Source organism: Acyrthosiphon pisum, chromosome A1 (genome assembly GCF_005508785.2).
Source record: "Acyrthosiphon pisum isolate AL4f chromosome A1, pea_aphid_22Mar2018_4r6ur, whole genome shotgun sequence".
Lineage (NCBI taxonomy): Eukaryota > Metazoa > Arthropoda > Insecta > Hemiptera > Aphididae > Acyrthosiphon > Acyrthosiphon pisum.
In genome coordinates, this window is record NC_042494.1 from 105,421,377 (window position 1) to 105,435,173 (window position 13,797).

At 27.0% G+C, this 13,797-nt stretch overlaps 1 protein-coding gene across 2 annotated transcripts; it reads left to right on the forward strand.

Moving 5' to 3' along the window:
- Positions 1-890: 890 nt before the first annotated feature.
- On the forward strand, positions 891-10,252 carry LOC100166491 (eukaryotic translation initiation factor 2-alpha kinase). Of its 2 annotated transcripts, XM_001947026.4 has the most exons (15): positions 892-1,102; positions 1,173-1,299; positions 1,530-1,680; positions 1,758-1,941; positions 2,468-2,636; positions 2,693-2,821; positions 4,964-5,087; positions 6,611-6,709; positions 6,766-7,046; positions 7,128-7,387; positions 7,554-7,703; positions 8,105-8,618; positions 9,333-9,506; positions 9,571-9,735; positions 9,794-10,252. In XM_001947026.4, the coding sequence occupies exons 1-15, from the start codon at positions 984-986 to the stop codon at positions 9,956-9,958; spliced, it is 2,811 nt and encodes a 936-aa protein (XP_001947061.2). In that variant the 5' UTR covers positions 892-983; the 3' UTR covers positions 9,959-10,252. The 2 variants fall into 2 exon arrangements, 1 of the variants encoding a protein (XP_001947061.2); XR_003839118.1 differs by lacking the exon at positions 9,794-10,252 and having other exon boundaries at positions 891-1,102; positions 9,391-9,506; positions 9,571-9,710.
- Positions 10,253-13,797: the final 3,545 nt, after the last annotated feature.

Sequence of the window (13,797 nt, forward strand, 5' to 3'; positions counted from 1 at the left end):
AAAATTCCAAGACAACGACGTGTGTTACTAGCCATCTAGTATGTTTATCGTTCTCGTCAGCCCGCAGCATTAAATTTCGAGCGTAAGTGTAATGCTGGTTGTTATTGAGAATTCTCGATGATCGAGGGGGATAACTCCCATATTATATTTTGTGTAAACAACTAAATATTAATAATAATAATAATACCTATCCCCAGTTCCTAGATATGAGTCTAGATAATAATATAGTCATGTCATATAAACACGTATAAACATATTCTGACATTCTGTCGAGATTTACAATATTTGATCATTTGTTTTTTAGAAAAAAAATAGAACAAAATTTAATGCATTATAGAATATACTTAATTATAAATTGTTATAAATATTGAAAAAAAATTCATGGGGGGGGGAAATCCCCCATATAAATATCCCCCTCATCCCCCCCGTTTGACCGCCACTGTCATAGACATATTAGGTATCATTTGTACACAAATCTATATGACTCAAATAATACTAGTTTGAATTTTGATGTATCTACATCAAGACTTATACCAGTATAATATTATATATCTGTGATTATCTATGCTGAATGCTTATAATATAGACTATTGAATACCTAGGTATTTAATATTTGAGTATAATAATAATATTACGTAAATATGATCATGGTATAGACGTCGCGTATAGTATACAGTATATAATTATTATTCTTTATTAGAATTTAGAAGTGATATTTACTATTTAGCATGTTTCTATATAGTATCACTAGTCACTACCTACATTTTTTAAATAATGTAGTGTAATTTTCTTGATAAAATTATAATATAGGTATTTTATTATTATCATTTTGTTATTATTATTATTATTATTATTATTATTATTATTATTAATATTGTTATCAATAATATTTGTATCTTGTAGTCTTGAATTCTGTGTCTCTGTGACCAGGTTTTATAATTATTTTAACTATGTCTTGAGTTTTTTAACAAATTCTGTAAACAATGAATTTAATCATAATAAAGTATTTATTAAAAGTTGTGTTTATAGTTTTTGGAGTTCAAACTGTGTTTGTCCTCTGTGACAAACCAGTTTGCCCAGGAAATCATGAAGCTAATAAACAGTGAGTAAATAATGAAGAGTGAAGACAGTGTTCATAATTTATAGTAATATAAATATTTTATGCATAACAGATTTATATTCATAAGTACTTTGGATGGAAAACTTACAGCATTAAATACTGCTAACGGTGGAACAGAAGCTTGGAAATTATCAACTGAGCCAGGAGCATTGTTATCTTCTACTATTGGCCAACCAGAGGTAAAAAAAAAAGAATGGATTAATAAACAAGTAAAATGATTTATTATATGTGTAAAAACATAATATAATAAGATAATATATTATATTATAATACATAACATAATTAGATAGTGAACAATTTAATAGTATGCCATACTATGCGGTAGATTAATATAATTTCTACTAAATAAATGAAAATTATAAACGCCTGAATATAATATTTTATTAATTTAATATCCTTTGATTTGAAGTTATCAAATAATGGCCTTTGGGTGCGAATGATTCCATCATTGAGTGGCAGTTTGTACACATTTGATGGTGAAAATCTTGATCGTCTACCATTTACAGTCGATTCTTTATTAAAGTCATATTTTCCATATTATGATGGTTTAGCAATGTCTGGTATGTTTTTTTTTTTTTAGATACCTATATTTAATAAATATATTAATTTAACTATATACTTCTGTTAAATATTAAAGGTGGAAAGATAAGTCGAACATATGGTGTTGATATGAGCACTGGTCAATTATTATATAAATGTGATATGGATCAGTGTAATAATTTTCCAAGTAATAGTTTCACGAGCATAGATGGAAATATTTTGATTTTACAGACACAAACACAAACTGTCCGAGCATCAGACACACTTACTGGAATTGAAAGGTAGAGTTTTAGTTTTAATTTAAAATTAACTTAAGGCAATTTTGTGAATTACAGTATAATATTTATTTTCTCTTTAAGTTAACTTCTGCTGGATCTTACTTATTAATAGTGCCTGTGCTAAAAATTATTAATATTAATTGCATAGAACACATTTTCTTTTTGGATAGAATTGTAATTATTTATAGACTTAGTGGTGTCAAAATATTAAATCATTGAGGTGGAAAATATTTTTAGATTTCCACTTACACAAAAACCATATTTGCTGTATAATAAAAGAAAGAAGAAAATGTATTCACAATAATATGTATGCATGTAGTATACTTGAAATTTGAATAATATTTAGTAAAGTTTCCCACAAAGACTACTGAGATATTAAATATTTGTTCTATTTGAAATTCATGTTTGGCGCCACTTATATGACATAGAGATTAACATAGTGGGTTTACCAACATTGCTTATATTCTTAATTTATTGTCAGTTGTAGTACAATTATATTTTGAAGAATTTATATTTTTAAATGTTTTAGGTGGAATTTTAGTGTTGGGTTACATGACATAAAAGTAATTATGGATTTAAATAATAATTGTCATACTACAAATCCTAGTATCAAACTTGATTTTAAAATAAATATTCCTAATGGAGTTGTAACAGCCGTAGCGTTTGACCGGCCTCAAGAAGTTGTTTGGACTCACAAAGTATTTTATTTTATATATTTTAACTAATTCATATTAATGTAAAATTTAAATTTTAGTCGGAGTCTCCCATTGTAAATGTTTGGAAGTTTGAACATGGGAAAGTTGAATCAATTGATTTATTTAAACCCGATCACAATTTGAATTCTATAGATCCTGTAATTTATCTTGGAATGCATAAGAAACAAGTACAATAATTTATATAAACTTAATAGATTATAACTGTATTGATTATTAGATACTAAAATTGGGTTGTACAAATGTATATTAAAGTTTAATGTATTAATTTCTTTAACAGTATCTTAAACATCAAATAACAAAGTCAGTGGCGCAACTAGAGTTGAAGTCTTGGAGGTGCTAAAATTATGAATTGTTTGCATACTCCCAATGTTATACTTGCTAATATTTAGCTTAATATTCTGTTACTAATTATTATATTTACAATGTCATTGTTAGGAAAACAAATTAAACAAATATTCTAGTCTAGGCTGTATTTGAACATTTTGCACCCACAAAAAAAATTATTTCTTAAAATGTAGAGTACCTACTATTTTGTGGCATAAATTCGGTTAGATTTAAATTTTTTTTGGAAACCTTTGTACTTCAATGAGTTAAGAACAGTCAGTTATGCAAACAGAATTTATTGGTCAGACTTAGTTTCAAAGTTATAAACTTTTGTGTATAAGTCCATGAGTTTGTGAATTTCGGGGTTTTTTTTTTTATTAAATTTCTTAATTAATAATAAAATATACAGTCAGTACAATAGGTAATTTCTGATTCCACCAAAATGAAAAGTATGAAAAAACTCTCATTTACTAAATAAAAAAATAAAAAGTGTTATTCTTGGTATTTACTTAATAACAAGTTTTTGATGTTTTGAAGTTTTTTAACCTTAACTTCTATAGAAAATTTGACAGACTTTTTTAAAGTACCTACCATCATTAAGCATGTATAACACACATTTAAAAAAAAAATCACAAAAATCGCTTTGGGGCTAAACTGCATTCCTTTCAATATTTCATATTTTCATTTATTAGTTATCTCTTAAATCTCTTGGAAAACCAATGTTAAATAAAAATATTATTATTATAGTTTTTATAAAAAAAAAGTATAAGTAAAACAAAAATGAATAAAATGATTTCTTTATAAGTCCTTAATTTTTGTATCTTATTGTAAAAAAAGAATATTGCACATATTAATTTGAAAGAATCTAGTACCATTGGTATCCGAGTAGTTGTGGTTTATACTCATATTATAAAAATAAATTACAAACTGAAAAAAATTTATTATTTATTTTAATGGCATTTTTTCCGATATAAATTTTATTAATAATCATAATCTAGGTACATTTATAACTTTCTCCTAGATTGGAGATTAGAAAATATAGTAAATGCAACCTGCATTAATTTATACAAGTTAGGAAATTCTTCTTTATTTATAAAATTTTTTAGACTGAGCGGAGCGAGGGAGCTATTGTTTTTACAATGGTGTTTATTTATTTTTTTTCTTATTATATCATGGATACAAAATTTCTTCCAGAAGGAGTGTTTCGATTTCAACATATAGTACCTTATCTTTTAGCAAATTGGACCAAGATGGTACTTTAGAGAGGTCATTTTTCGATTTTCTCAATAGTTATTTAATGCCACTGGAAAAACCACCGAAAAATTACGAAAAAAAGCTAAAAATGGGATTTTAATTTCTAACTCTTGTTTATCACCATAGAAACGAATAAAAAATTGTAATATTTTAATATTAGTTCAACTTGATTACCTACTTGATAAAATAAATAATAACAATATAAAATATCCAGACTGACAAACCGTCTCCGCTCAGAATCGTTTTTCTTATACAATGATACTATATCATTGAATTCAAATTTAATACAACCATTATACAATGACCCACTTGTAATCTACTGTACAGCAGAACGACATCCACTTACCTGCTTTTTAATGTTATTTGTACTATTTTTTAAACATTTTTTTCCTACAAGCATTACTGTTTTCAAAAATAGCATGTTAGAATTTGTTACATTCTAAAATCATGGAATATTATAGATTTTTTTAAATTTTAAATTGTAAAAACTATATTAACTTGAAATTAATTTAATTAAACAATTATTTGAAATAACAACAACACGTATGTTGGGGTGTGCTCCTCCCTCCCTTCAGCGCCTCCTAGCTCCCCGTGGTTGCACCACTGAACCAGGTACTAAAACTGGTTTAATTAGAGAAAAATTTATTAAATAGTTGTGCAATCTAAAATTAGTATAGTAATATAGCTTATGATTTTACTTAATTATTATACATTTACTATACTTTATACAGTTGTATATTCAAGAAAATGATAAAGTATTTGCAGTTAATCCAATTTCATATCTAAAATCGCTTCTTCTTGAAGGGAATGAAATTAATAAATCTAGAATACCATGGAAACCTATACCAGTTTCTAGTAAGTGTTAAAATAAAAAAAGGTGACAACTGCATTGTAAAATGTATTAAAATATTCAGATTTTGATTTTTTGATTTTCTACATTTTTTAATGCATACCTATTTGATTAATTTTATTCTTTTTCAATTTGCCATTTAAAATAATAACCATTTGTTATAATATTACGCTTAGGGTTACATTGAACTTAATTATTTTAATTTTAAGTATCAGCCTATAACATATACTTAATAATGTGAACTTAAAATCTATATTTTTAACTCAAAAATAAATATTTCAAACTAACAGTTTTTTGATAAGAGAGTATTGGTATGTTATATACCTATATTGTACAAGTTTAAATAATAATAAATCTCCCCAAACAAACTTCCCATTCATTCTCAGATAGTGAATACAATTTCCCAATTTATGAGTGATTCTTTTATTATTTCTCACTATTTCAAACATTTTTGAAAACATTTTTTTAGATCAATTTAAGTCAATAAAAAAACAAAAATTAACTAAAAAGAAAAAAAATATTTATTTATACTTGTTATACTTGTTATACTACATATACATATTATTTATGTGTTATATATTTTAATATAACCAAATTTATATTTTTTACTATAAATTGTGTAAGCCTAATATATGATATTATTTAAGTTATAGAAATTATACTATAAAATAAATAAAATCCCCTCTCATCATTGGCTATTAATTTTCACCGCTATCATAAAGTGTTCCTTCATGGGTTTACACTTAGAATGACTTATGTATAAATTGATTGTGTCAACCATATATGCCTCCATGATTCCCTAGGGCCTAGATAAAATAGTCTTACCTTTAAATTTTATAAAATGTAAATTAACTCTAACTTTAGAAATTACAGAATAAAATGTATTATGCACTTGTACAAAACAGCTGTTTAGAGTTATGGCCAAACTTTACAGTCACATGATAAATTTTTATGCTCTATGTCCCTGTGTAAAGCAGTTTTACTTCAATAATCTATAGACTTTTTTCTTCTTGGGAGAGATTTAGTCCGTCTTAAGTCTATACGCCTACATGATAAAAATAGAGAGATTTTTGTCTGGGGAGATTATATATTTAAAACAATTTTATCTTAATTTAGATTAAATTTTAATTAATTATATCATATTTACTTAACAATTTTGTTTCTAAGATCATATTATTGAAGAGTAAAGACACTAATGCATAATATTGTTTCTAAATAAACATTATAACATATTTGTACATTTTTAGAGCATAACTTCTTTTAATTCTAATAAAAACCCAAAACCAGGAGTAAAACCAAGTAATAAATAAATACATGTTTAAAAATAATAAAAATACTTTTAATAAATATCTTATCATTGGAAGAATTGATAATAATTAGAAAATATAACAAATAATAATTATTACCGTTATTGGTATTGAAATATTATAATGTAAATTAAATCACTGATTGTGCCAAATAACAAGAGGTTATGAAATTTTTTTGAGTGAAAATGCAAACTTAATGTTTAATTGTTATTACTTAAAAGGTCAATTAATTTCAAAAAGTCCTTCGGCTTTACAAACTACTGATGATGTATCTAAGACTACAGCTATAGCAGTACTATATGCATCAGAGTACATCAATGGTAATATTTTTAGATTTTGTGTACATCTTGTATATTTACTATTAATTTTTTCTTAGGTAATGGTTTTTATCTTAATGGTCCTCAAAAAACAAAAAGATTAATAGATGGAAAGAAATATAAAAGTTTTAATAGTGAAAATGAAAATGAAACTGAAAATAATCACGAAAGTATTATTCAATATGAAGAAGGCCTTGAAATGCCAGTTGAAATAATTATTGTTTCGCTATGGTATTGGTGGAAAGAAGTATTATTTATAAGTGTTATTACAGCCATTTTGATAAACATCTTTATTCCGTCACGTTTAGCACGAATAATTACTTTTATACACAACCGTTCAGTAAGTTCAATTACTATTTACCTAAAATATATACAGAGGTTTTTAATTTATAAAATAAATAACTGTAATTTATATCATCAGAAAAAAAATGAAGGTGTTGAAAAAATTGTAGAACCGATTGAAAACAATATTGATTGTTGTAAAGACTCTGGTATTGAATTTTCATCAGACAATATTGTTCAAAAACAATTACATCCAATAGTAGAATTTAAATCACGATATTTACAAGATTTTGAACCAATCCATTGTTTAGGAAAAGGAGGTTTTGGGATTGTATTTGAGGCTAGAAATAAGATTGATGACTGCCACTATGCAATTAAAAGGATACCTTTACCATCAAAGTAAGATGATAGTGTTATAGAAGTTTACAGAATACTATAATAAATTTTAATTAATAAACTACACTGTAGTTTATGAAAATAAACTTATAGTAATTAATAATAAATATTAAATACTCAATACTGTGTGTACATAAAATATTTTTATAATTTTATTTATTTATATTAGAGAAGAATCTAGAAATCGTGTACTTCGTGAAGTTAAAGCATTAGCAAAGTTAGATCATCAACATATTGTACGTTATTTCAATACTTGGCTTGAAGAACCACCAAGTGGCTGGCAAGAAAAACATGATGATGATTGGTTGCAAAAGTCTGGGTAAATAAATTTGCAAACCAAAAAGCATATGAATTTTCTGTGGGTAATAGATCCAAGAAACCCTAAATTAGGCCCATCAAGGCTAATCACAATAGGTAATCAATTAGTGAGTCAGTTGAATAGCCCATACTACTGTATTTGACATATAGTTCCAAAGACTGAAAATCCAGAATTTCTTATGGAAAATTAATAAATCATAGTGTACCTAGTACTATTAACACTTAGGCCTAATAGTTATTATCATTTCTATTTGGTATCATACAAAAAATAAACAAAATATAATAATATTTAAATATATAATAGCCTAGTTTTATACTTAATATTAATTAAATAGTTTGAAATTAATATTTTTGATTAAAAAAGTCATATACTTGTGTTATAATTTTATGTTTGTTTTCTAGTGATATGGACATGAATAGTAATCTAACAATGAGTGAAAAACAAGTTACTAATGTTTGTCAAAATAAACATCATGTTCGAGCAAAAAGTTTGTCAACATGGATAACGCTTCCAGAAAGCAGTGAAGAATTATCTGATATTTTAAATAACCCTCATGCATTACGGTCATATAATGATAAAAGTGATTCGTCTTTTATTGTGTTTGAAAGTCAAATAAGTGACACCAATACAAAAGATTGCATATTAGATATAAGTTCTGACAACTTAACTAAAGCTAGTAAACGGCGGAGGTATAAATCTGAGTGTGATACAACAAGCAATGCTCATAGTGAGCGAAAGGCAACTAGACATTACTTATACATACAAATGCAACTTTGTCATAAAAATAGTTTAAGAGAATGGCTGAAAGATAATACTAAAAATCGAGATATGAAGTATATTTTAAATATTTTTAGCCAAATTATACAAGCTGTTGAATATGTTCATTTGCAAGGATTAATACATAGGGACTTAAAAGTATGAACAATAATTAATTATTATAGTTATTAGTTATTACATTTTGTTTATAATTTACTATTAAATAAGGGTATAATTGTATATGAAATTGAGGATTGTAAACAGTTTAAGGTTAATTTCTTTATTCATTAATTTTTCTGTTGAAATATTTTACTATTCTGCAATAAGATTTTTTTCAATTAAATCAATGTAAATCAATTTAGGCGCCTACCTACACTTCGTGCCACGAGAGAAGTAACCTGTGTCCCGACCAAATTGCGGTCAAATCCACTCATCCCCTACCTATTTGACATTTCGACGTTGCACGACCACGACCGTCAACGGTTGGCAACGTTATATAGTAATACTATTAGTATGTATAATGTTAGTAAAAACTTGGGAAGTGAGGGAAACAGGGCCTCGGAACAGTTTCTGCCGTCAGTCTGCATGCGTGTAGTGGGTTACTTCTCTCATGGCACGGAGTATAAATAATATTATTCCATCTACTCATTATACCTTATTTAAAATGTTTATATTTATATTTATTTTATCCATATCTGAGACTTCATATTTTAGACATTTTTATAGTTCAATAATTTAATGGGATAACTAAAAATAATTTTATTTGGTATGGTGGTCAAAATCAAGTATACTCTTTTTTTTTATTTTAAATCTTTACTTTAGTTACCTTTACTATATTACTTTAGTAATTTATTATAATTTATTGTATTTTAGCCTTCAAATATATTCTTTTCATTAGATGGCCAAATCAAAATAGGTGATTTTGGTTTAGTTACAGAAATGATAGAATCTAGTGAAGGGATCACTATACACGAAAATAAAAAAAAATGGTTAAATGAACAACACACTGACAGAGTTGGTACCCAGTTGTATATGAGTCCAGAACAGGTAAACAATCTAAAATAATGTATAAATTTAGTGATACCTAATTATTTTGAAAATAATATTACAGATATCTGGAACGTCATATAATTATAAAGTAGACATATACTCCCTTGGAGTTATATTTTTTGAATTGCTCAATCCTTTTACTACTGAAATGGAAAGGTACCAAACATTAACTCAACTTAGAAATAATATATTTCCTCCTCATTTTTTGAAAAAATTTAAAAAAGAAGTAAGTGAATACATTTTAAATAAAATAAAAATATATTTATTACTAAATTTTGTTTTAGTACGATTTGTTATGCCTAATGTTATCACCAGATCCAACATTACGCCCAACTGCATTTGACATTAGAGCTATACTGCCGTTGAGTTTCACTGATTCAAATTTAGATCCTACTATAACTAACAGCACTTATGAGTTGGAACTACATAACAAAAAAGTAGTACTATAAAAGTGTTAAAATAACTAATAACAATGTATTAATATGTGTATATAATTTATTTTGGTAAAATATTTTTGCCATTAACTAATATGAAAATTAATCATATATCATGTTAGTTACGTGAATTAATTATTTTTAAAAGTTTATTATTATAATTTACATTTAATTATTATTGATAATTACTATTATTTAATTTTAAAGACTGTAAAAACATTTTAATAATCTAAAAATTACTTTTAAAATAATATTGATAAAAGACCTATTATTCGTTGTATTATGATTGTAATATAATTTTTAAAGCTACATTTATTTTTAATATTAATAAATTATTAATTAGTTCTGGTTATAAATTCTCCCTAAATATCCACATGTTTTGACCTAATTACACCTAAATAATCAAACATCCTACATAGTAAAACTAAAATGTTCCATACTCAAATATTCAACACAGTGATCAAGATATTCTTATTTCCCTATTTCATGTAAAGATTCTACCATCATCTTAATCTTAAAACCTGAAATTGCCTTTCCTTAAACAGGCAATCGCCTTCCAATTATCTCGATCATTAGTATTTGAAAAACTCCAATTAAATTGTGTCTTACCTATAATTGACGATGCAAATGTCTTATTTATCTCCTACCATCTCAAAAGCTCTATTATAAGTCTTTAATGATTCCCTACACAATTATTAAAAAAAAATTAATGTCACTATCTAAATTATAATACAAGTGTTTCAATAACTGACTATTTTACCATTCATTCTTATGCACTATTATCACTCAACGATCATCAGGAACTATCTCAGTCAAAAAAAAAAAAAGATTAAAAAACAGTGGTGTCATGACTCATGACCTGTTTATCTAAATATCCAATAATATTAACAAATAAATAAATTAAAATAATTTGAAATATATATATATTATTATTTATTATACACAATGTAAATATTCAGTGGCTCTGAGAAGGTGGGCAGAGGTGGACATTGGCCCCTTTCATACTCCTTGTATGTATATTATACATTTAATGATGTATTCATTTTTTATTTTATTAATTTATAAAAGCTTTATTACAATTGTAGTGTTAGTTCTTATTTTCTTATTTTATTTTATAATTTACAAATATTACACCTCTTAATAATGTGTTCATTTTCAAATCTAAAATAAAATATTGATAAAATAAAAATACATTTTAAACTACAAAATAGTTTGTAAATTTTGATGAATTTATTTATTTATTTATTAATTTTAACTTTGAATACTTATAAAAAAATTATGAATGTATTTTTGATATTTTTTATCTACTGTAAAAACAACATGAGGAACCTCAACTTATATTTCAAGGTTATTACTACAAACAAAAATTGTATTATATATAAATAGAAAATTTTGCCATGTATTAAAAAATTTGTAGCTGTTAATGAACGTGTATGTTACATTCATGTAGCAGGACACAAATTTGACTTAATTTTAATTAACTGCTACGCACCAACCGAGGAAAAAGATGAAGAGGAGAAAAGTGCCTTTTGTGAAGAGGTAGAAAGATTATATAGCTCCTTACCAAGATATTGTATCAAACTCTTGGCCATTAGACCAACCATTGGAATAGAAAGCCTGTATTATACATCCAATGATAATGGAAGCAAATTAATCAATTTTGCAATCTCCAGGGAGCTAGTCATAAGTAGCACATATTTCCCGAGGAAAAACATATACAAGCATACGTGGTTAGCCCCGGAAGAGTAAAAACTCAGATTGATCATGTCATTACAGACAAACATCATCAGTCAAGCATTACAAATGTGAGAACATACAGGGGTGCGGATGGAGACTTCAACCACTATCTGGTAGTAGCAAAATTCTCTCTCAAGCTTTCAGCTAAATGGAAAAAACACCAACAAAAAAGTAAGAATACTAAATTAGACAGAGACAAGAACAAGAGTGATGCTGAAATGAAAGCATTTAAATGAAAAGTAACTATAGAACTCGCTAAACATAATACATCACAACCTGAAACTGGAAGAACCTCAACCTCAACTTGTGAAAAAATCAAAGACTTGCTAACAAAAGCAGTGGAAAGCTTAAGGGTAGGAAAAACAAGAAGGAAAAACCACTAATTCAACGATGAATGCCAAGAAGCGATTAAAAAACGCCAAAAAGCAATAACAATCATGACACAAGACCCTACCAATGATAATGTAGAAAACTATAAAAGATTACGTAATGCAGCAAATAAAATAATAAAACTACAGAAAAGAATTGCTGAGGACAGGAAGTTAGAAGAAATAGAAATGTACAAAAAAGACCCAAAATTATTTTTTGAAAAGTGTAAATCCTTTAAGGAAGGATTTAAAGCACGGACGACTATTATGAATGATGGAAACGGCAATCTGGTTTCTGACCCCAAGATGATTGAAGAAAACTTCAAAGAGTACTTTGACAATCTACTTAACGACAGCGCAGAACAAAATACCAGTTCACTAGAAAAACTAGTGTACCAAACGGCCGAACTAGAATTACCCGAGTCCAGAATGGACGAAATTGAACTAATAGTAAAATCCTTAAAAAATAACAAATGTCCAGGGGAAAATAATATCAATTCGGAACTGCTCAAAATTGCAGGAAAAGACCTTTTAAAAATCCTTCATCACCTTATTTCAAGTATATGGAATTGTGAAAAAATAGAAAATTACTGGAACACTTTGAGTCTAAAGCTGAGCTAACTACAAGTACTCTTAATTTGTTAAAAAATAGTGAAAAAATGGGACTCAGAGTTAATGAAATTAAAATAAAATATATGATTGTTACAAGAAAGCCGACAGTAATGCAAAGTCTCAGGGTTAGACAATAGTATAATACTTATTTGAACAAGTTGAAGAATAAACCAAAGAAATGACATGCACAATGAAGTTAAGCTGAGGCTTGCTTCGGTAAATAGAGGATATCACACAATGAGAAGCATGTTGTCATCAAGGTTACTATCAAGAGAAACTAAAACGAAGCTGTATATAGCCTACCTACGCCCTATTGCGATGTACGCTTGTGAGACCTGGTCGACAACAAGAGGCGATGAACTAAAACTTTTAATATTCGAGAGGAAAATATTAAGGAAGATAATATTATTGTACCCTGAGTCAGGAAGTTATGAAAGAAAAAAAAATGAGGACATCGAAAGTATTTTCAATAAACCAAACATACAAGCATGTCTGAAAGCTAAAAGGCTAGAGTAGACTGGCCACGTATGGAGGGAAAAAGATAAGGTAATTCATAAAGTCCTAATCAATAAACCCAAGGGATGGCACCGTCAGCGATGGCTCGATAGAGTAAGGGCCAGTTGCACTGTCTCTGATTAAAGTTAACCGGAGTTTAATTGGCCGAATTTGCCCGGTTAAATATTTGTTATCAGCTGATTGAGCTTAATCGAAGTTTAACTGTAGACGGTGCAACTGGCTCTTAACAAAGATCTGGAAAGCTTGGGAACGACAAAAATTTAGGATGCGGATGATCGGGAACTGTGGGGGTCGGAGGAACGTAGTAAAAGCGGCAAACTGCCTTCATGGCCTGTAAGCATAAAAAAAATAAAAAGTATACAATTTAAAATATCTGTAAATAGCACAAAATATTTTTTGCATCGATTATTTATAGAAAACACTAGTATAAATTATAAATATTTGGTAGTAACTTAAAATCTGTATTTTTTTTTATATTTGAAGTGAAAAAAAAAATGTTAACAATAATCGAGTTTGAGTATAAAAATTTCAATTTTCCTTAATTTTTACGTTTTTTAATTGAGGATTTTTTTTTTAATAAAAATGACAAATTTTACGTTTAATTTTTAGTGTAGCCGTATA

Coding starts and splice junctions, on each gene's coding strand:
- LOC100166491 (XM_001947026.4), top strand. CDS start 984: ATGAATTTAATCATAATAAAGTATTTATTAAAAGTTGTGTTTATAGTT. Junction 1,103..1,172: donor AATCATGAAGCTAATAAACA/GTGAGTAAATAA, acceptor TATGCATAACAG/ATTTATATTCATAAGTACTT. Junction 8,619..9,332: donor TAATACATAGGGACTTAAAA/GTATGAACAATA, acceptor ATTGTATTTTAG/CCTTCAAATATATTCTTTTC.